Source organism: Sapajus apella, unplaced genomic scaffold, assembly GCF_009761245.1.
Source record: "Sapajus apella isolate SASKATOON/1434 unplaced genomic scaffold, GSC_monkey_1.0 scaffold27, whole genome shotgun sequence".
NCBI classification, from domain to species: Eukaryota; Metazoa; Chordata; class Mammalia; order Primates; family Cebidae; genus Sapajus; species Sapajus apella.
Genome location: NW_022436967.1, coordinates 25,028,105 through 25,053,090, shown reverse-complemented (window position 1 = coordinate 25,053,090; position 24,986 = coordinate 25,028,105). Strand labels below are relative to the sequence as shown.

The following is a 24,986-nucleotide window of genomic DNA, read 5'->3' as shown; positions in this document are numbered from 1 at the left end:
ACCTCCACCTCCCAAAGTGCTGGGACTATAGGCATGAACCACTTTGTTTCTGGTTTTGGTGAGGAAAGTAAGAGATCATGAATAGCATTTGAACTGCTTGTTATACATTCCTAAAGGAAATGTAAGTGGTTATTACATCACTTGATGTAAGTGGTTATTAAAGCAATGGACTTGAATGAGACAGCCAGAGCAGTGAAGCCAGTGAAGGGGCAAAGGGCATACTTCCCCTTCATCCTCTGAAGGTTGGCTATAAATCAACTAACAGAAAGGCAGATTAATAGGAGAAAAGGAAATCAAATTTATTAACGTACATGGGAGCCATACGAAACTATAACAGCTCAAAAAAACAGCCAAATGATTGTCTCTTTTATACCATTTTGAGGATACAGGAAGAATAGTGGCTTGGAGGGAGCACAGTAAAACAAGTTACAGGAGGCAAGGAGGACGAGGTCTGGCTAGCAAAGGAGATCTTGCTATATAGATGAAACCTCACAAGTAGGAGCCCTTAGAGAAAATAGATGGTGAATGTTTCTTTTAGACCTTTGAAGGTGTGAGACTCTCAGTTCATTTTTTCTAGATCTGGACAAGGGAGGACCCGCAGAGAAAGCCTGGCTGCATCAATGCAGATTCGCTGTGGATGCAAATCTTCCCTGCAAGACAGCTTTGCAGGGCTACTTCTTTTTGCAGGCCCTCTGAACAGCCATCTCAAAATATGTCAAAGAAGGATATTTGTTATCCATCCAAACTGGGGCCCACTCGCCCTGTATAGTATATACCAGATATCCACACTGAGGTTTGCAGTGGGAGAAAGGAGGGTATTTGGTGGCATGGTGCCTACGAAAGGATCAGGCAGCTCACACGACCTCCCTGATGGCTTGCAGGTAAGAATTTTTAAAGGCAGGGGTGAATTTCAGAAAGCAGATATTACAGGCAAAATTGTAAATCAAAAGATGGAGGTTCCACCTTGGTTTTGGCCTAAAAGGTTAGGATATCTTGAAGCGGGGAACTTACAGGTCTTAGGTAGATTCAAAGATTTTCTGATCTGCAGTTGGGTAAGGAAGAGAAGCTTTGTTTAAAAATGTAGGGTCAGCAGAAAAGAATGTTAGCCTGGGTTCATGGTTGTGACTTTTTTCAGGTCCCTCAGGAGGAAATGTAAAACAAAGAATGTTGGCCAGAGTCCAGTGCCCAGTTCCCCCTTATCGGGGGCTTCTGTGCCAGTGGATCTATTTGGTAGGGGGTCTGGGTTTCTGAGAAAGAACTGAGACATATGTTAAGATGTTAGCTTTTGTACCTGTAGGGGAGCCCTTCATCTAGTGACTCTAGCTTCCTTAGCTGCTGTTTTAGGTTACTATTACCTTCTTGCTCCTCAAGTTCCTTATTTACTTCTCAGGACTAGCTACGAGCCTGGAATTTCCCTTGAAGAAACTCAAAATTTTCCTTTATTTCTATGTATGGGGGGCCTGCAGGTCTCTAAGAGGGGGGTCCCTGCTTGCTCTGTCTCATATTTTGGGTATAAAATATTTTGATTTCCTTTACCAGATAGAAGACAGTTTATGTTTTCACATTGAAGAAAATAAGATGAAGAAAATTTGAGGCATATGTCAGAAAACCTGAAAAAAGTTATAATAATTGATCAGAGGACTTTGGGCCTTAGTATAAAATGAGTGAAAGTATCAGGCTTGAAATAATTAAAATGAGAGCTAATCAAGTCCAGTGATGTCAGCACTTGGTTTAAACCTGGACTGTCTTCAGTTTAGCAGTGGTTAGAAGCAAGAATCCAGAGTCAGATAAACTAAGATTTAAATCCTGCTTCCATCACTCACTAGCCTTGTGATCTTTGGCGAGTTATTTACCATTTCTATGCTTCAATTTACTTATCTGTAAAACAGGTAAAGAATAATTATAGTTCATAAAATTGAGTTTTTGCGAGGATTGAAAGAAATTATGAAAAACACTTAACACAATCCTTAGCACACAGGGAGCACTCTACGTTAGTTGCTCTTGTTATATTTTCATTGTTAGCTTCATGAGCATGGGAAGGCTATTATACTACCTTCGTGGGAAGTATGGAATCAGTTTTTGTTGATTCTTTAGGTCCTGCATTACTTTCCCTCCATATGTATTAGATTTATTGATTCTTAGGAACAAGAGGACAAGGAAATCTAAATTTGCATTCAAATAATTCAAATCTAAATTTGCATTCAAATAAAGAATATTAGAAAGAAGCAGATGAGAGCAGTGGAGATAAGTATTGCTCAATGAAATCTATAAGGACTGTTGATAGAAACCTGGAAACTTAACTGGTGGGGAAGAGAGACAAAGAATAAACCAAATTCTGTACATTCAACTGTATCAAGATAAATCAGAGATTTGGAACTTCTATTCACAGGCAATTATAATCTGTTTGACTAGGGAAGGATTCTTGCATCAACATGAGTACAATGAATCCAGCTAATGATAATTTGTGCATTGTTCTTGTTCATAACTCACTAACATTTGACAATTAGACCAGCTGCAAAGCCTTGAGAGGTGGCAGCTCTTTTCTTCTTTCTCGTAATGTGCCGTTGCTTAATAATTAGACAGCTTGCATTTTGGAGTAAGGCTCCACAGACAACATCATCTAAGATGGGCATGTTGGTATTTTTCCTATTTCCTCAAGTTTTTTTTAGAAAGATCTCAACCTTCTAGATTAGATTGTGCTTTGTATTTTGACCAAAAATTATGGAAGCAATAAAATGTAGACAGTGTTTTAACTATTTTGAAGATAAGTTTTCCGTGGATAAATGCAAATTTTTTGCTTTACTTGGATGGTGTAAGCCTCTTACATCCTTCACATATTGTACTCTTAACTAAATCACTTCAGTGTATAACTGGAAGAGACATTGTTTCCATAACACTTACTACAGGAATTTGAAATCCACAGGGTCAAGTGTCTTGCCCAAAGTTGTGTCTTCTGATATCTGGTTAAATACTCCATATATTTTAACTATTTGTCTTTTGGCCATCTATCTATCTATCTATCTATCTATCTATCTATCTATGTATCATCATCTATCAATCATCTATCTAGCTATCTATCTGTCTATCTATCTGTATCTATCATCTCATTTATCAGACTGTCTTAACTTCACAAGTAACATGAATATATTCTTATTTTAAGCAATCAAAACAATGCAAAAGTGTATGGAGAACAAACCTAATTCGCTCTTCTCAACTTTCAGCTACAATGGCCTTTCTCAGAAGTTTTTTTTTGTTAATTTTTTATAGTTAAATTCTCTTTATATTGTATTATCATGCTTTATAAACAATTGCATCTTTATTGTTCCTTAATGGAGTTTTCCAGTTATATATTTCTAAAATCCTGAAAAGCTTGAGTGAATTTATGCAATATTTTATTCCTGCTTAATACATGGTTTGCATAGATGTCAGACATTGCTTTCTTCATTTTATAAGGAGGAAACTGAGAGTAGGTAATACCCATGGACCAAAGGTGATTTGACTTACACCTCAAACATTGATTAATTACATAATCATTCTTGAAAGATGAAAATTAGAATCTATATTATATCTTAAGTTTTTCAAATCAAATTTGGTGTAATTACTGATAACTCTTTTCGGATACTATTCTTTGGTATTTATTTCCTTTCTTAATTGAGAAAATATGCAAAGCCCAATAATTGACTAAACATGGTAAATATAAATTTGTATGCATGTACAATACAGCTAACTATAGCTATTAATATCTACCCAAGTGTAATAATTGGAATCCTCTGGTTACATCTACTCCTTATTTCTACTCTTAAAGCTGAAGGAGAAGTTTTTAAGACTTTAAAATGGCCAATAATTCCTTCTGACATTGCCTGAGGTAGGCAGCATGGTGAAATGGATAGGAATGCAAATTCTGAAGCTAAGTGGTCAAATCTCAGAGGTCACATCTCAGCTCTTCTGCTTTCTACTCATGTAACTGTGTCTCAGAGTTCTCATCTGTGGTAAGGGGATCATAATAACAGTGTCTTCAGCAAGTGGTTGTTGTGAGATTGATCCATGTTCAGCATTTAGAATAATGCCTGGCAATTTTAAGAACTCAATGACTGTTAGTGTCATTGTTGCCAAATTCAGCACTAGTGCAGCCGTGCAAGACCAACCATTCTGTATGCCCACTGCTGCCTTTTCTTGGCACAGTGAAGAACATAACAAAGTTTGTGTGACTGGCTTGTTTCACAACCTCCTTAGAATGCTGTCAATTTGGGTATATGAAATTACATTTGCCTAAACACAGATGCCTATAGAGTTTTAAGTAATTTAATAGTTAAAGCTCTTATAGTATAGACATTGATTTCCTACTGACACTTGAAGCTTCAGGCTAATGGAAAAAAGAATGAGGATTCTCATCTTAGATAGCCTGGTTGGTGAAAACAGAAGTCCAACTGATAAAATGTTTTTTAACCAAATATTATTTTTGAAAATCATTTTCAGAAGGTACTTCTCAATCTGGAAAATTCTAAATGGAACATCACAAACCTAAAACGTATTGTATTTACATTTGCTTGTGGCACGATAGTAAAATGATTTTTGAAGTGTCTATAATCTAATATATCCTAGTTAGAGCAGGTATCAGTGAGGCTAAAGTCACAAGTTTAAAAATGTGAAGAACCAACTTCAAATTGCTGTTTAAAAGATATCCAGTGTTCTTGATTACATGGGCTAAATTTCTATAAATGTAAAGTTCCATGCAACACCTGCTATTTGGGCAAATACTGTGTGGGCAAAATAAGTCTACGTGGGCAATTACTATATGGGCAGCTGTCTCAAATATAAGTCTTGAGAAGGGCTAATTGGTCATACTTTTATGGGTCAGTGTAGTGTTCTCTATAACATAAATCTTTGATTCAATATTTTAATATTCAAATGATTCATTATACATGTAAATAATTTACATTGATTTAATATAAATTTTAATCTGCAAATATGCCCCCTGGAACCAACCTGAGATTCCTAGTTGGCGAGTTTTTAAATGTTTTCATTAATTCCAGATTAAATAGATCCAATAGATTAAATTGTAATAATTATTGAAAATTATCCAACTAGGAATATCAGGTTCCTTGCAGAAGAAATATTCCAAAATGACTGCAAATATCAGTACTCTCATTAAATCCAATAACAAGAAAAGGATTTTTGTTTGTGATACTCTTTGATATTGCAATCAATCCCTAGCCCATGCAATGAAAAGAGAAAGAGAACTATGAATATAAATGGAAAAAGAAAACACAAAAATGTGGGGGTATACAGGAGTAATGATTATGTAAATAGACAATCTGGAAAAATCTACACAGCAATTATTAAAATATTTTTTACATTCACTAGTTTATTAAGACCCTGCTACTTATAAAATTCAATATCATGCATCACAGTGTTGTTCTGTCCTGGTATTTGACTAAGATTTTCTTCAGCCTAAATGTTAACATAAATTAATCTGTAAAAAAATTATCACTCAGAGTAATAAACAGGAAGTTTTACATATGAGCATGGTAGGTTAGGACTTTAAATATCCTATATAAAATTAGACTAGTGAGGCACAGGTTGAAGCATCAGAGTGTGCTTGCATGACCAACTTCAACTATATTTTTTGTTCTTTTAAAATCATTGGAAAATTTTTGTTTAATAATTTTGAACGGCCATGAAATCATATTACTGTGAAAGTACATATCATTTCACTTAAAAAAAAAGTGTCCCTTTAGAATTGTGGGTTTGCAGGAATCAAAACACATGTGAACCAACAATGTCATCAAAAGACATTCATTAACTATTTGATTGTACAGAAGACTCTCCTGTTATGTTTGAACATAACTGGGTCCAATCTTTTAAGTCATACCCCTTAAGTATGTTATGTTTCAATAAAATGTTAACTTGAAGACATGAATAGCAGAAACATACACAATATAATAAAACCTTCAGATTAAAATAAAAAACAGCAAAGATATATCTTGTCAGTGTTGATCAAAATAAAGACATCACTAAGTGAGGTAACTGCAGGAGCAGGGCAAATCCCACTCTAATTCTGAATAGGAGAGGAAAGGCAATAAAATATGGTTCATTAATCCAGAAATACTACCTGCAGAGATGTGACTTCATACAAGGCTCTGTATTCCATTGGTTAAGAACCTCTATCACTATTTGTGTGACCTTGGGCTTATTACTTAACCTTTCAGTGACTCCATTCTCCATTTGCAAAGAAGGGTTAATAGTATTTACTACATAGGGTTGATATAGAGATTAAAAGGGTTAGTATGCTTATAGTGCTTAGAACAGTCCCTGGCATGTAATAAGTGCAGTATAAATGTTAGCCACTCTTCCAGTTATTAGATGTATTTGTATTATCTACTTAAGTTATTGAAGAAATAAATTAGAGTTGAGAACAATATTGCCCCAAATGGCTAATTGTCCATTAAGACTGAGAGATTATTATTTTCTGGAGTGGGGAGTGGAGAAAAGATTGTACAGAAGTTTCATCTTTGGTATTTTCAATGGCCTTTCTATTTGCTGACAATAACCAGACATGATGTAATATCATGTTTTAAAAACATAGTGTTTGATGTTAGATGTGTTTTTAAAAACCTTGGGGCAGCATTTTATTTTCTCAAAGATAGCTAAGTAGAAATAAAACTATTTGGTAGTCATTCATTTAAAAAATTTTGGGAGGTATAATGCGTGAGAGAAGTAAAGAGTTATAGCTTATTCTGAGTAGTTTAATATAGAAAGTCATTTTTTACCCTTATTTAATCAGCCTCAAAATGATAGAACAATAACCAGTTAAGTTAATACTGTAGCTTAGTGCAAAATAATTTCAGGTTTATGGATTTTGCTCTGTTGGTGGAAAATAAAAGCACCCTACAGTGATTGTTATTGACTTAATTTTCTCAATGTCATAGGCCTATACAAAGTAGTCAGCATTTTTGCTTTTGGAGGTAACATATTTTCTCTTGCTTCTAAGTTACTAGGTCATGTATTAAATTGCTCAATATACCTATTTTAATGCACTGGCTACATGCCGAGCGAATTACATTGCATACTGAAGATCTGAATCTTTAATCTATGTTGTTAGACAATTTGAAAGTCTAGAGAAGTTTCTTTAAGGAAATGTACCAGGGAATTAATTTCTATCCAATTTCAATATTCAAATATTTATTAACTTTACACTAAAGTTTCATCTCTGACATTTAGACATTTTTATTACTTTTGTAACAAGTTTGGTACAACTGTAAAATTTAATTTTTATTATTTAAATCATTTATTACATATACAAAATAAAGGCATTTATATATATTGTTTTAATATATATAAACTATATATATATTAAGGCATTTATATATATATATAGTGTATATATATATCACATACATATATATATATGTATGTGATGTAGTGAGAAGCACTTAATCTAAGATAAACTTAACATTTCTATTGAGAATTTAAGTAAAAGTTAGCCTTATATATACAAAATAACAATGAAAAAACCGTACTGCTATAATCTTATTTTGTGTTTTCCCCTCACACAGAAAAAAGTATTTTAAAATCTCATCACTTGCAAGAACAAATTTACTTTCTTACTGAAAATGATCCACCTGTTTTGTTGTAGTTTAACCTCATTCTTGATAACCTATTTTAAATTTTCTCCTCAGATGTGTCTCGGGGTCACTAAATAATATATTTTAGCCATAATAATAGTGACTTATGTTTTTTTTACTATTATTTCTGTGATGTGATTTGTGATACCCTTTAGATCTCCTGGAAAATGCTTCCTTTTAAACTAATGACAGTGGTACAAACTATATTTTGGTATATACCAAACTAGGATATACCAATTAGGATACCTTCAACCACAAATAAGAAAAACACCTCCTCATTAGATAAACAACAAAAAAGGGGATTTTCTTAGCTTTCATAGATAAATTTTCAAATTTCAAATGAGCTCTAAGATTGCCTCCTGCCCCTTCGGTGGCTCATTCATAACCAAGGACTCAGAATCTTTTCTCCTCTCTGCTATAATTTCTGCAGTGCCAGTTTTTCTTTGTCTGGCTTTCCTTGTGGTCCTAGGATCAGAACCACACATTTTCTTGTTCAGAGTCAAAAGAAGGAAACATGTCTGTCCTAGCTTTCCAAAAGAAAATTTGAGTTTGGTTGATTGGATCAGCTTAATTTTCTTTCTCAAACTTAAACCAGCATTACCAAGATAATGTAATCTGCTGATTGGCTTAAGTCATTTGATAACCTGTCTGGACCTAGAAGATAAGGAGAGAAGTTCAACTTTATTGTAATTATGTGAACTTTACTGGAATTATGTGGGGGTACATAGGTACTCTAATGAAAAACCAGGATCATTCCAAGAAAGAAGGAGGATTCTGGGTAGGCACCTACAAATACCCGCTTCTATAGCTTGACTATTCCATCTTTAAAAAGTCATATGTTTTCTTTTTTAAAACATTTTTATTTGTTTTCTTTTTAAATTTGTTTGTTTTCTCTATGATTTTTATTTTTACTTTATTATACTTTAAGTTCTGAGATACATGTGCAGAGCGTGCAAGTTTGTTACAATCTGCACATTCTGCTTTCTCTATGATTTTTTAAATATTCACTTGCTTTCTCATTTTTTTGTTTAAAAATCCAAAGACATAAACAATAGAATTATTCAGTCACAGCTTAAAGAGTTTAGCAAGGCATTTACTCATTTTCGCAAAGTGAAACAGAGAGAAAAAAATATTTTGGAGTTATGTGAGGGTAAATGAAACATCACTAGCCGTATCAACTTTTCTGTAGAATGAGGTGATGGTAATTCAGCTGTTACATTTAAATGTTGAATAATGGAAAAAAGCACAAATCTAAGTCACCTATCATTGTAAGGAGCTGAGGAAAATAAAGCTAAAAGTAAACTGTTAGTCAATCAACAGCTATTTATTGGGCACTTTCTATGTTCTCAGCACAATGCTGATTTCTATGGAGGATTCCAATCAAGTGTAAAAGAAGAGGCTGCTTTCAAGAAGTGTATAGGCTACACACAAAGTCAAGATGAACACACAAGAAATAAAGGCAAACAACAGAAAATAGTATGTGATTTGGTACTAAATTGCATGGAACAGACTATGTACTAGAAAGGAGGACTTGGAATAGGCTAGATTTTGTTAGTGAAACACTCACAGGGGACTGGAACCAGGCATTGACTTGTAGATAAGGTCTGCAGATGGGAAAATGAAAGAGAGGAGTTGGCAGATGGGAAGATTAGTAACAACAATGGGAGGAGGTCGAATTGAGCATGATGAGTGTAGAAATAGTGCCGAGACAAGTTGGTCTGGAGCAACATCACAATATGTATTTAAGGTTTGTTTTTATTATAACTTACTGAGTAAAATGGGGCAAGGATATAAAAGGTCTTGATCTTCAGTTGTTGTCTATGAAAACTAATCTCCAGGACTGGACGCAATGGCTCATATCTGTAATCCCAGCACGTTGGGAGGCCGAGGCAGGCAGATCACTTGGGTCAGGAGTTTGAGACCATCCTAGCTAACATGGTAAAACCACATCTCTACTAAAAATATAAAAATTAGCAGGTGTGGTGGTACAGGCCTGAAATCCCAGCTACTTGGGAGGCTGTGGCAAGAGAATTGCTTGAACTTGGGAGACAGAGGTTGCAGTGAACCAAGATCATGCCACTGCACTCCAGTGTGGGGGACAGAGTGAGACTCAATCTCAAAGAAAAAACAATAACAACGATGAAAAAACTGATTTCCAGTCACAACAGTGTAGGTAAGTAGTTTGTTGACAATAGATTTTAGGACGATTAGTTCAGGTTGAGGCATAGGATGCACTGGAATGAGTAACTGGAAATATGTAAAATAGTTTAAATGCTTTCTTGGTAATTTATCCATGAGAAGTTGAAAGCAGGGATCGTGGTAGACCCAGAGGGAATATAGTATTTTCAATGGTCTTTTTGTTTGCTGGCAATAACCAGACATGATTTAATAACATCTGCGGAATTTGCTGTTAAAACACATGGCAGAATAGTATAGTTGAAAGAACATAAGTTTTGAAATCACTTAAACATGGTTTCGAATCCCAGCTCCATGTTTTAAGTAGTGTGAAACTTCAGGCTTGCTTCTTAATCTCTGTGAACATGAATTTCCTTGAGTCATATAAAGATACAGTATTTGTTTCACTGGACTGCTAGCATTAAATAACAAATGTAAAGTGCTTCTCTCTTCTTACTTCTCCCTTTTTACTAACACCACCCAAATTTCTTACCCCCTGGAAATAAAAACTGGAAGAATTCCTATGCCTAACAAAATACTTGAACATTCTTCATCAAGCAGGTCATAGGAATACCACAATGTCACGAGGCAGAGCTTCCCAGCTCATCCCTAGTGAATGGCTTAGATGAAAGCAGAAGCTTAATCATCCAATTACTAGATAAAAGTACAAGTGTTCTCTGAAACAAATTTTCTTTTGAAACAGGGTCTTGCTTTCTCACTCAGGCTGGAATGCAGTAGTGCAATCTCGGCTCACCGCAACTTCTGCTTCCCTGGTTTGAGCGATTATCCTGCCTCAGCCTCCTGAGTCTGAGTCAATTTGATTCTGGTTGAAAAGGGCAACTGAGGGAGTGAAAGGAGTACTGAGTTTGGAGCCCTTTAGAATTCAGATCTTGGTCTCACCACTTGGTGTGTCCTTGGGTGAATAACTATGAGCCACAGCCTCATTTGTAAAAGGGGCCTAATAGCATAGTTGTGGAGAGAAAACAGGATGACATAGTAAACACTCGATAAAACTTAACCTCCCTAGAAAGATTTAGAGCATTAGTCATTTTAATGTCATTGGATAGTTTAACTATAAACTAATCTTTTAATCATCCTTGCAGAGAGGAAGTTAAAATAACTTATAATGTCCTAACTGTGGCTAAGAATTATCAACTTCAGGTTATCTGAGAAAATGTATATGATACTTTAATTAATAGGATGCCTTCTTAACTATTAATACTAAACAAGTATACAAGCATATCTTTTTCCTTTTTCCTTAAATGCTCCCCCAGAGTACACAAAGTAGTTTTTATTTTTGTGACTACAATTAGTACTCATTGGTTTTTTACATCCTTTGCAGCTGTGCATTCATAATATATTTAGGGAAATAATTGGAATCATCATGACCTTAAAGCTTTGTGACAATTTGGGGATGTTTTTCAACTTGTCTCTGATAATGCTAATTCCAAGGAAGAAGAAGATGCATAGTATCTGGAATGGGAACTAGAGTAGTATTTTCCAACTAGTGCTAACCGGAGTCTGTGAAGAGCCTCCTAGCATGTCATGATTAAGTCTGCTGAAGAGCTCTGCTCTGTGAAGAAACTTAAATCTTGACACTGACCTGCCTGCAAAAGATGGGATCCTTCTTCAGAAAAGGAATCCTACTTACTAAAGTTGAACCCAGATCTTTCTGTAAACATTCTTATTTCCTACTGTTGGACATGGTTATGGAATTTGTTGAATGTGTTTTCCGGTAAAAATGAAAGTATATGGTACCCTCAGAAAACTGGAAATAACACATGGAATTAAGGTTATCGTAAAGATTTAGAGCTGTAAATTTTAGAGGTTTCAGGCAAGATAGCATTTGAAGAACTAAGTGACTGCAAAATTTGAAAATAAATGTCTAAGATATGAGTTTCCTTTCCAAAGAGAAAGGAAGTGTGTAAGTTGTAAGAGATGTGGTTCGCAAGGTAGGTGAGGGCCAGGTTATGTAGGACTGTATTAGACTTTATGTTAGTTAGCTATTGCTGCATAACAAATTATCCCCAAACTTAGTGGCTTAAAACAGCAATAAATATTATCATCACAGCCACTGTGGAGTGGTGGCTTAACTGTGCAGTTATGGCTCAGAATTTCCCAAGAGGTTGTAGTGAAGATGTTAACCAGAGCGGAATTCACCTGAAGGCCTTTCTAGGGCTAGAGGATTCTTTCCAAAGCTGGTTCTTTCACATGGTTAGCATGTTGGTGCTAACTGTTGGTAGAGGGGTCAGTTTCTTCCCCTGTGAGTCCTTCCATATGCTGCCTCAGTGTCAGCGTGACACAACAACTCATTTCCTTCAGAGACAATGATCCAAAAGAGACAAGAAGGCAGGAGGGCAGTGACTTTTAAACCTTAGCCTCAGAAATCATGCACTATCAATTCTGCCATCATCAGTGCATTAGAAGCAAACTACTCAGATGTCCTACATTCAAGAGGAGGGAAATTTGGCTCCACTTTTTGAAGTGAGGAGTGTCAAAGAATTTTCAGATGTATGTTAAAACCACCACAGGTATAAAAAGGAATTTGAATTCTGTATTACTTTATTAATTCATTCATGTAACAAATATTTATTGAACACCTACTATGTGCCAAGCATTTTTATGAGCACTAAATAAGGCCTCTCAGAGAGAGTAACGCTTGTGTTGAGTCCCGAAAGGTGAAGATAATATGGTAAGAGTTTCCAGCATCTCTGCACCTGCTGTATCTACTCAACATCCTATTTTCTCCTTAACCTCTGTAACTGGCCAGTCTACTTGGTGTTCACTCAATCTCTGGATTAAAAATTCCTCAACTGTAAAATGATGACATCTGTTTCAGTTGTAACATTTTCATCTAGGAAAATAGGGCAGTTTCTTCTAATCATTGAAATATATTTAGTAAGCTTAGCAATGTAAGATTGAAATTAAAAACAAATAAAATAATGAGTTTACAGAGATATTTTGTGTAATTATTTGAAATTTCCATAATCACTTTCCATGCTTGTGATATATTTTTGAGAATATGATTTAGCTTATGCATCATCCATGAAATTACCTAAGGTCTATCTTTAGCTGAATGGTAATATAATGAGTTGTAGTTTTCTATATTATGTTTTGGCTAAGAGATCTTTGAAGTTTTTTTTAAATTTTAAGACCTGTAAGATTTATTTTCAAGATGCATTCTTGCATTGGCTTTTACCCATGCTAGTAATTTCTTTTACTGTTATTTCACTATTCACTAGATTCACGTTTAAAGGACAAAATCCCCTAAGTGAAATATGTATCTGCAGCAAAGACACTCATACTTCCCCTAAAAACACCACATCTTTTGAGAGACAATGGAGCAAGAAGAGAAATGAACAATAAAGAATATTCTACTTTCTCTATATCTACCATCTTGATTTCATTTAGGCCTCCTAATTTTCTCTCTGATCTGTGTGCATGGGCCAGAATATACCTTTTTCATGGAATTAATTCCTCAGTCTTTAGTGCTCTGTTAGCATATTATTCATGTTTCTCTTTTGGAAATTATAGTCTGTCTGGAGCCTTAAATGACTATATATAGATGTATTCTGTGAATTGTCATATTTTTTACTCTTGAGAAAAGGAACAATATTGTATTCATGTTTGCCACTTTCAGAACACCTAGCCCAGTGCCTAGGAATAATTTTTAGAACAAATCTGGTGCTATAAAGACTGCTCAAAATGAATAGTAATGCTGAACCTTAATATTAAGGTAAAAGTAATTTTATACGATCACCCTAAAGTCAACCAACTGATGAATCTTCACTTGCGTAAGAATAAAGTTATGTGTGCTGACAAAATTAAGGCTGAAAAGTTAAGATTCTTTAACATTGGTAATAAGGACAATTCTTAGAGTTGAAGTTCTTGTCCAACACATTGATGTTAAACCATTCATTACTTTGTGCATTGACAGTAGTTTTGCCTGTATAATTTCTTTGGAATGACATTCAAATATCAGTAAGTGTACTTGTTTTAAAGATTTTCCAAAAGCTTCATAAATCTACATCTGATATGTAAAAATATAAATATTAGCTCATGCACATTCAGTTTGTCAAGATAATACAGTTCCCACAAGGAATTTTCACCAATGGCTAAAAGCTGATTACTGGTTTATTGTTACATTACTAAAGTAAATAGGAATATATTTATGTAAAAAGTATCTGAATTCCCTAAAATACAGCATGATTTCTATATTTGGAAAAAAAAGTGTTATAGCTGTTTAATAAATCTGAGAACTATTATCAGTGACTAATAAATAATGCAGACTGCACTGCTGATCTTTCTAATCATGAAGCAGAATATAAATGAATGAATAGTAAATTACATTTAAAAATACTGAAATCATATTAATACTTGTAATTCTCACTTCCTGGGATTTTAACAAAAACTTGCTTTCCCCTCTTCTGGACTATAGTCTAGCCTCCGCTTTCCAATGTATCCTCCCCATTCCTGGCCAATTAATATCTTTAAAGAGCCAATGTGTCTGTGTAAACCCCTGTACAAAAATCAGTTCCTCCCAAGGCTTTCAAAATAAAATTCAGACTCCTCAGCAAGCAAACAGGGACTGATTCCTGCCTATCTCAGCCACTTCTCCCCACTAACAATGCATTATTTGTAACTTTCCATATGCCCTCTTGAGTTGTTTCATCACATAGTGTTCCTTCTGCTTTAAATAACTTTTCTGCATCAGTGTCTTCAGTGTATTCTAGCTGTCACTCCCAGTAATTTCTTTCAGATATTATTTCCTTATCCAGTTGAGTTCTGGATCTTTCATCTGTGTTCTCTTTGTATCCAACATATAAGTTTTTTTTTTTAAACTAATTATATATGTGTTCACTAAACTGTAATACAGTAGTTCGTGAACTTGTCCATCTCAGTCTCTGGGCTGTGAATTCTTAAAACAGGAACCTTGTCCTTTGTCTCTGAATCACTAAGGCTGAACACAATGCCTAGCAGTGAAAAGTCACCAAACATATTTTTGTTGAATAAGTATAAATGAATAACAAATAATTCATAGTTTATTTGTATAATGTTCAAAATTACACAAAAAATGTATAACATACATTTCAAAATATTTAATAACCAATTGCTAGAGACACCTGTTGGTCACACCAGAACTACCGTTAACAACCAGTAACACTGTACTCATTTCACCCACCCTGTATCAGCCCGGGCTATGGGTATCTTTGACTTTTTTATACCAAAAAGGAGAAAATACATATATTTTCATACCTACATGCAACCAGAGACTTTTTAGAAAAACATAGTGACATAAAGTGTTGGAAAGCACCTGGATGCATGTACACTGAAGCCAATACAGTTGTGTTCTTAAGCTATTTATATGTGATGATAAATGCTCTCCTATAAAGTTTACAGTGGTGTTAAAGTGCTGCCATGCCTTGTCCTAATTACCCAGCAGCATGTTTCACATTCCCCAGTGGGCTATTTTTTGTTGTTAAATAGCAGTAACTTAAGAGAGAATAATTTCCACAATTTAAGGACCTGTAGTAAATATTTATTGCCTTACTTCCATGTTTTGTAACAGTAAACAACTCTCCCATCTCCCAACCAAAGCTTCCTTCGTCTTTTATATACACTACTGCAAAGGGTAGTGCAGGAGCTGATTGACAACCTACTTCCATTCTTGTCCTCTAGCACCTCAAGCCAAGGCATCTGTTTCCACCAGAATGAACTTGCTAAAATGAAAATGTGATTATGGTACTCCCTACCAAAAACCATTCAACTTTTCTGTATCATCTATAACAAACTTTTCAAGGCAACTAAAAAAAATCTGCTTGCTTGGTTTTTTTGTTGTTGTTTTTGTTTTTAAAAAAGCTCATTTTTGGGCTTTGCAAATGGAGACTCCAATTCAATAGGGACAGGGTGGTAGAGTCGTACTTAGGCGCTCTTAAAATTTTTACAGGAGATTTTATCACACAGCCAGGCTGAGGAAAATTCATCCACAGGATGGAGTCCTAACACCATTACAGGGAAGAAGATTATTCAGAAACTGCCACCTGCCTGACAGTTATTAGCTGTAAGACTTTGGCTTAATTATGTAGGTATTTGAGCCTCACCTGCCTCAGTTTGAATGGGGATAATAGTACAAATGTTGCAGCACTATTCTAAGTATTATATATAGTATTAGGTTATCATCCAAACTGCACTATTTGATGCATCCAAATGCACTATTAATAATTACTGTCATCCCAAAGCACTATTAATAATTACTCCAGGGTACTATGATAAACTTGGGCTGTCCCCGACAAACCAGGGCACTATAATTTGAGGAGATGTATTAAATGCATTTTGTGCAGTGGATATAACAGAAGCTCAACAAGCCATTTTCATTTTTATCATTCTTCACATTTTCTCCTCTGCTGGAAGCTGTAGCACACAAAGGTCATGGCACAAGGCGCACAAATGATGTTTGTGACATGCTCTAACCAAGATCCTGAGTGTTTGTCTATCACCACTTTTCTATACATACACTTGATACTTTCTCCCTTGATTTGTTTTGTTTTGTTTTATTTTTTATGTCTATAGATTTTTAGGGAACAGGTGGTGTTTGGTTACGTGAACAAGTTTTTAGTGGTGATTTCTGAGATTTTGGTACACCCATCACCTGGGCAGTATACACTGTCCAATTTGTAGTCTTTATCCCTCAACCCCCGTCCGCCCTTTCCCCCAAGTCCCCAAAGTCCATTGTATCATTCTATACCTTTATATCCTCATATCTTAGCTCCCACTTATGAGTGAGAACATAAGATGTTTAGTTTTCCATTCCTGAGTTTCTTCAGTTAGAATAGTGGTCTCCAATTCCATCCAGGTTGCTACAAATGCCATTATTTTGTTCCTTGTTTATGGCTGGATATCAGTCAATGGTGTGTGTGTGCATGTGTATCATAATTTTTTTTATCTACTTGTTGATTGATGGGCATTTGGGGTGGCTCCATATGTTTGCAATTGCAAATTATGCTGCTGTAAACATGTGTGTGCAAGTATCTTTTCGTATAATGACTTCTTTTCCTTTGGATAGATACCCAGCAGTCTCCCTTGATATATTGTATAAGCCTTGATATTCCTTTCCTTTTTTTCCTCTACCACTTTAGCTCATCTCTTTTTAGGTCCCAGACAAGGAATGCAAAAGAGGCCCCCTTGCAATACATTTTTTAAAATTAAAAGCTACATATCAAACTAAAATACTGTTAAGTATCTCCTACTTTGACAGATAAATCATGACATATACAAAATTAGACTTCCTGGAATCCTTGGAGTTGCACACAGGACATTGAGGAGGGCAGTGCCAATCCTGGGGGCCTACAAACAGCCCCTCTTCTACTCCTATCCCTGACGATCTCTGTGACAGGAGCATCACAATAAGGGTGTGGACACCTCAACCTGTACATATTCTAGCTCTGTTCATCTCCCACTTTTACCTTCCTTAGCACACAATTTGAAGGGTGTGTATCATATACCTGTTGCTACTGTAACAAATTACTATAACACCAATGGCTTGAAACCACAAATTTATTCCTTTTTACTTTTGGGAATTAGCCTTACAGGACTAAAACCAAGATGTTGGCATTGCTGTTTCCTTCTAGAGACTCTAGGTGAGAATCCCTTTCTTTGCCTTTCCCAGCTTCTAAAGCTGCATTTTTGGATCATTGGCCCCTTCCTCCATCTCCAAAGCCAGCAGCATAGCATCTTCTCTCCTCTTTGACTTCCGTCTTGTTCTTGTAAAGACCCCAGTGATTACATAGAGCCTGCTGGATAATCCAGAATAATCCCCTCATCTCAATTTTTAAAAACATAATCACATCTAGAGTTCCCTTTTGCCAAATTAGGTAGCATTTCCAGGTTTCAGATATTAGGATGTGGATATATGTGGGGGCCATCATTCTGCCTCCCAAAGGGTGTGCATACCAATGAACACTGGAGAGGATGAACCCAAGGAAGAAGTGTGAGTGAGCACTGGAGCCACACTTGGAAACACTTGGGCAGGGATTCTGGTAATTGATGAGCTGTGGGGTCATGTGAGCATGTCCTCTTGGCCCTCAGGATTCTTTGCCCTGCTCAGCCAGAGGAGGTCCTTCTAAGGCTGAGGACCCAGGGCAGCGTCCTTTCTTAGGGAGGGATCTCAGTACATCTCCTTTCTCCTGCTGATCTGGCAACCTCTGCCTGTTACCCGTTCTCTTGATCTACCTACAAGACTCTGTCAGAGGAAAGCATGTTAGCAAATTGTTTTACTCTATTAAAAGTTCTTTTTCTCTTATTTTCATTCCTGCCTTTTGCTTGTCATGAAAGAGCCCCATTCCACACCCACTCATTGTTTTTAACCATCCTCACTGGCTTTCCCTTCCTTTGAATCTCTAATTCTATCCTTCCGCCACCTCTTCAGTGTTCTTAAAATACACAAGATTTCACCTGCTTGCTGTTTTTTTTTTTTAAATATGCTATCCAGCTAGCAAGTTATTCCTGAATCCTACAACATTGTTAATTCATTCCTCTTATATTTCTTTTTCAGTTCTAAATTTTCTTCCAGCATTTGAAGCCTGAAGATTTTCTTCTATAATCTAATTTAAAATCACTTTACTTGGTCTACTTGTATACTCTGTCTTTATATTTTGCTAGATGTTGGCTATTTAAAATAATGTTTCCATACTTATATAATGTATATAGAAGAATTTTTATTTCCAAAAAAGTATCTTTAAAGATGTTTTCTCCTAAGTTTAAAAAAAATCTCTGAACTTTGATCTGTGTTTTTACATATTCTCATTAATGCATGGAAAGTTTAAGGAATCATCTGTGATTAAGGTCTGACATGGTTTTGAGAGCTATGAATTATTTCACAAGAAGGTTTTGTAGGTTTTTTCCTTAATGATATATTATATATTCCTAAGGCTCTGATGAAAAGAAAATTTGTCCATTTAAATTTGATTTAAAAATTATATAATTGCAGTGATTTTAAAAATCTATGAGTCTAATAATGTTACATGACAATAGTGTGTGCTCTGTTAGGGTGCATGTGTCTGTCTTAGCACTGCAGCTCAGCAACAGCCTAGCTACCAGTGTTTGTATTTTAGTAAATAACTGAGTAAATGAATGTGAGAATTAATGATAGAATTTCAAAACAGCTTTAGAAAATGATATAAAGATATAAACCATGCTGCCTCAATCACAACACTGAAATAACAGACTTTTAAATTTTCAATCAAATTCGTAGTCTCTCCTAGACTATTCTGCTATGAGTAATAAATTATTTCACTAAGGGTGCTAACTAAACTGTGTATATTCAAGATAACCATGGTCTGTTTAAATAGTTTATGAATGATAAATACATCTCTATAAAATAGATGTTATTTTATAGAGATGCTATATATAGTGATAATTCCATATGTTATAGAATTATATAGACACTGAGATACCAAATAACATATCTTTAACACAGTGTTAGCTGATGAGAAATGTGACTCTTTGGTACTGAAATGAAGACAGGAAATGAGGGAAATATTTCTTCCTTAGCCCTTTTTCTTCATTTCTTTAGGAATTGTGTATGGAACTTGGTTCACTGCAATTTTCTCTAGTTTTATAATGGTAAATATGTGTATAATTTTTCAGTATGTAAATATTTTATATTGGCTTCACTATGTCAAAGGTTTACTTCTGAGCGTTCTCTATTTTACAAATGATTGAAGATGTCTTTTTTTATTGCTTGTCCTCAGAATGGCTTTACTCCTTTATACATGGCTGCCCAAGAGAATCACATTGATGTTGTAAAATATTTGCTGGAAAATGGAGCTAATCAGAGCACTGCTACAGAGGTAAGACTGTCAGCCCTAACATCTTGAATACTTTGGTCTTAATGTCCATGTTCTTTATATCAGGCTGCAAATAATCTCCATTGCTTTGTCTAAAATATGTTAGGAATGTTCATGTTACTATTATAATCTCAACAGTGGCTGTGAACAAATGACTCAGGCTTGTGCACAGAGTTCCATCAGTTTATGCCTTCATTTTGGATTCATTTCTATTTATTGTTATATAAAATCAGGCTTCCATCAATTTTCCATCCTCTGGTTTTTTGGGAGCTTTGTACTGTTCTAAAGTTTGATTGCAGTAAATTCGACTCATCTCTTTTCATCAATATTTTATCTTTGTTAGGATCCAATATAATTTCTTAAAGGAACAATTTTTTACCATCAGAAATAATTCATAAGTATCTGTGTTAAAACAGTTTTATGAAGAATGTTGCAAGAAAAACCACTGTACCTTATTGAAGCACAAAGTATGACACATGATTGTGTGTCTGATTATGACAACAACTGAACAGAATGTCTAAAATCAGTCTAGTTTTAAAAAGTTTCAGGACATCTGGGCATAAGAAGTGGGAGTGGGCAGGGACCCAAAGAACATCAGTTTTCTTTCCTAAGCATGCCCACCTAATAAGTAGAAACTGCTTTGTATTTTCCTTCTCATTTTTGCCTAGGCAGATTAAGGAGCAAGTTCAATGACTATCTAGGGCAGTGTTTTCAAGTGATGCTCCAGAAGCCCTTGTGCTTGGGGTCACTGGAAGGTTGGGAGTGGGCAAGATGGAAGAGGAGAAGAAGAGAGCTCCTTGGAGACAAGCCTCTCCTCATCTCTTTCAACCAGAGGATACCAGGGTGGTTTTTTCTATTTCATATTTTGTATCCTCACTGATAAAATTTCAAAACTCCTGACCTGAAGTGAAAGATGATTGGTGGATGCTTGTTACTCAGAAACTATCTTAATATAATTTGTAATGTCTAATATGGCTTCCTTTCTGGAAAATTAAGTCTTTAGTGCGTGAAATCCCTTATATACTGTGTTAGAAGGAGAGGCCATTAAAATTTTATAAATGCTTTTCCAGTCCCTTTGGGAGAAAACTTTTTATGGAGCCAATTGCAACAACTTTCTGACAGCTTATTCTCATTAGTTTTTTTTTAAAAAAAAACCCAAGAAATCACTATTAATGAGACCATGTTTCCTACTTATGACTAGAAAACACAACTACCCGGTACGAAATGTTTGTGAGCTCTCTATTTAATACGCGCAGATCTTATACTCTTGCCACTTAGATATGATGTGATTTTTATGATTGGGACATTTTTTTCCCCCTCAGACACTAGTTCTATCCATGAGTAACATGTGAATATCTTCAGGCAGAGCTCAGGTAACAATATGAGACTGCATCTTTGCATCAGGGCCTCTGAAAAATATATCAAAATAAGGAAATCTATATTTGTTTTATTTGGTTTTGATTTCTTTGAAAGCAGAATCATTTACCAGATGAAACCTTTTACTCTAGAGTGCTTTTATTTACCAAATAGACTTACTGTTTCTAGTGTAGGATTTAGGAAAACTTGGCTTGCTGGCATTCCCAGCTGTCTCATGGCTCCTGGCTCCTTTGGTCTAGACTACTTACTGTAGCATTTCCCATTTAGTTCCAAAAATGCCCTTTTATGTACATTGCATTCGTAGAGGCCACATTACACTCTGTTGCCAGAAAGTTAAAATCTTCTCTGATTCCACAAAGAATGTGTCTTTTGCAAATAAATCATGTGAGGTTTTGAATTTTAACTTAGACACATTATATACCTATTATTTGTTTCATTTTAGAAAATTGTTTAGACAACTAAAGTTACTTTTCTCTGATTGAATATGTAAGTTTGATAGAACTCTCATTGCTTGCACTAATGGTTATTAAAAAACACATATATGGACGAATCTTTACATATTCATTTTTAGTGTATCGTTCTGTAAAAAAAAATAATATATTTACAGGGTTGTATGGTTGATTGCCATTTGATGTCCTGTGTTATATTGCTAAATGCCTTCTACAGTCTTATGCGCAAATGTGTGACTATGCCTAAAGAAGGCACTTTTCCTGAACTGGTTGGTAGCTAATTTGCAAAAATTAATGACTAATCAAGACATTATGATCACTTTAAAACCAAGTGATTGTGAGATTATTCAATGTGGCAATGAAATTCATGATTGAGAAGAAATAATTAAAGTTTAAAAATTTTCCGTAACTATAACACTTAGCATTGGTAAATAAAATATGAAAAATGAAGCTACTGAACTTTAATATGGATTTCCTTTTAGTTGTGGTAATTGAACAAATCATTCCAAATGTTTAGCCTTATCCCATGAAGTATAGATTAAAATAAAATCTACATGATGAAGATCCAAGGTTAAATTCTCAGAAAGAAGTTCTCAGTCTCTCCAGCACCGTTTTTATATAGCATTTCTCTACTCTCTTCCTTCTTCCTAAATGCTACCAAAATTAAAGGCCTAAAACTTTTTAATGACATTCTGTTCTGTGAGCAAATGCCTCATCTCTAAGAAAAAAATTAATTTCACACTCTTTCAATATAAACTACCACAGTGCTGCAGGAGGTAATACATTTAAATATGTATGTGATAATGAGTCTGTGCTTTTCTCATTCACATTTAATTTGTGCCAAAGAAACTTCTAATTTCAGGTTACTATTTTTCATCTTAAGGTACTACATGCTTTACTCTTCCATTCTGTTAAGTAATGTGTTTAAAATTCAGTTATTATTAAAAAAATTATTTCTGGTACTGCATACATGATACAATACACTTGAAATTTTTTTTCCTCGAAAACCTGCAGTTACTTAAAAATATTATTCTTGGAAAAAAATTGAGTAGTTTAATTATAGTAAATTACCATCATCTCCAGAATGCAGTCCCAGGTTCAAGTGATTCTTCTGCCTCAACTCCCCAAGTAGCTAGGATTACAGTCACAAGCTACCATGTCTAGCTTTTTTTTTTTTTTTTTTTTTTTTTGGTATTTTTAGGGGAGATGGGTTTTCACCATGTTGGCCAGGCTCATCTCAAACTCCTGACCTCAGGTGATCCACCCACCTCGGCCTCCCAAAGTTCTGGGATTACAGACGTGAACCACTGCACCCAGCCTAGAATGCAAGTCTTTAAATTTACTGTACAATTGCCCTCATTTTTTTCTCTATGTGAATGGAAACTTCTAACTTTCAGACTTGTTTTCCAACTTTTGTGGATTTAGGGTGATTTTTTTCTTTCACATAAAGAGAGCCAAAAATATATTATTTTTTTTAATGTACTTGTCACCTTTCCAGGAACTGAATACTTGTTTCTAGAGAGGAAAAAATATAGCTTTCCAAGTTTTCTAGCATGATTATCTACTGCTAAGTTTTCTCTACCTTTTAACTTTCCATGCTACTATTTTTTAAGTTCTGCCTTTTTAAGTTTAGAATTGAAAAACAGTTTTTTTACATTACCTAGCACATGTAATTTTATATCTAAATTGTTTAAATAATATAAAATTCAATTATTAAGAGCATAATTAATAAATTAGCCTAATTTGCCAAAGAGTTTTAGATAATATTGTTCCCTAAGCTTCCAAAATTGAATTGGCAATAGACAACTCCATTCATAGCGGTTGTTTCCCTAACCATTCAGAGATATTTAGTAACCTGCAGAGTCAATCATATATTTTACTTCCCTGTCTCGGTTACCATATCTTTGATTCCCAGTTGGACTTGGTCTCCATTCTTTCTGCTCTTCCCACTTTTCTGCTTAACCTACAGAGGCATTATTTAGGATTGGTTCTCACTTTTATTTTTCAATTGCAATCATACATTTAAGCATATCCTGTATGTAGTATATTTTGTTAAGGAATGCAGATGTTTTTCAAAATGCATAGAATAGAAATTAGGAGAAGAGTCTGATTAAACTATTCCATAATATGGTGAATAACTGGTTATACTCTGCTTCTAATCTTCCCAGTAATATTTTATCCTTTTGCTTGTCAATATTGATCATTAAAAGTTAGAGCCATTATTGCTTAGAATTAAATTTCTAGCATCTGAAGATGTTAACAGACAATTTTTATCTTCTATTTTACCAGGATGGCTTTACTCCTCTAGCTGTGGCGCTCCAGCAAGGACACAACCAGGCAGTGGCCATCCTCCTGGAGAACGACACCAAAGGGAAAGTGAGGCTGCCAGCTCTGCATATTGCTGCTAGGAAAGACGACACCAAATCTGCCGCACTCCTGCTTCAGAATGACCACAATGCTGACGTACAATCCAAGGTAAAAGCTGAACTCTTTGGCTGCCAGATTCCTCCTCGGGGATGATAAAGAAGTGGGCCATGGTGATAATGCAAAATTATTTCTGGTCATAAAAAGAGATAAATGACTTTCAGAGGTATTTCAGAAAGAAGGGGACCCCTAAAATATTAAATGCAAGATAATTTTTTTAAAGATGAGGTTGAGCTTTTTAGAAATCTGCTTATTCTGTTTATAGTCATAACTAATAGAATTTTTTAAATTGTATTATGTAGTGCTTGGGGACATCTTTCAGTAGAATGCATTTTGGCTTGTTGGACCAGTATACCCAATTGCAGTGAGCAGATTGACTTTCCGTAATTTTGCATTGTGTAATATCTTCCCTCTTTCTCCCAAACAACACTGCTTCAGATGATGGTGAATAGGACAACTGAGGTACAGTATTGTGGTTATACCAAAATTTACCTTTTCTTTATTTATTTTTAGTTTTTGTCCAGTTAGAATAAATGCTCACTAATTCCTACTAATGATTAGAAGTTCCATTGATGGGAAATTAATTTGGAAACGTTTCCCATCATGAAGACAAACTGATAATTCAAAGATATTTAATGTAACATATATTTGAAGCATTATTTTTATCAGTAAAACTATTTAAATAGTTTATTAGAGCATGAAATGAAACTCTTTCTTAACATATATTTTAATAAGTGAGCTTTATTATTAACTTATTGCTGAGAAGAGATATAATTTTATTTCCTTAATGAGAATTCTCAGGTTAGAGTCTTAAGGAAGTGAAAATTTGGGAGGTTTCTTTGGCACTGAGTTTTGTCTTTTTATCTAATTGGAGTTTCTCTTTTTTTTTTGTATGCTCCTTTTCTTTACCACATTGTAAATAATCAATGATGATATTGAGCATATCAAGAACAAACTAATTGATTTTTCCTGTAAGTCTTAAAATATTTGTATAGGATCGTATATTTTCCACATTCCAAAATAAGTCACATCAATCAATGAGAACATTAAGTTCAGAAGCCTCTCAGTGTGGTGTGTTTGTATATGTATGT

General features: G+C 34.9%; 1 protein-coding gene across 50 annotated transcripts in view; it reads left to right on the top strand.

The window, feature by feature from the left end:
* Window positions 1–24,986, top strand: part of ANK2 (ankyrin 2) — a 675,434-nt gene that overhangs the window by 505,462 nt on the left and 144,986 nt on the right. For 45 of the 50 annotated variants that reach the window (XM_032292510.1, XM_032292509.1, XM_032292511.1 and 42 more), the window contains 3 exons: window positions 19,550–19,648; window positions 23,761–23,946; window positions 24,334–24,357. In XM_032292510.1, coding sequence (XP_032148401.1) covers window positions 19,550–19,648; window positions 23,761–23,946; window positions 24,334–24,357 — 309 coding nt within the window. The remainder of the gene's footprint in view (window positions 1–19,549; window positions 19,649–23,760; window positions 23,947–24,333; window positions 24,358–24,986) is intronic. The other 5 variants (XM_032292564.1, XM_032292560.1, XM_032292563.1 and 2 more) reach the window with 1 other exon arrangement.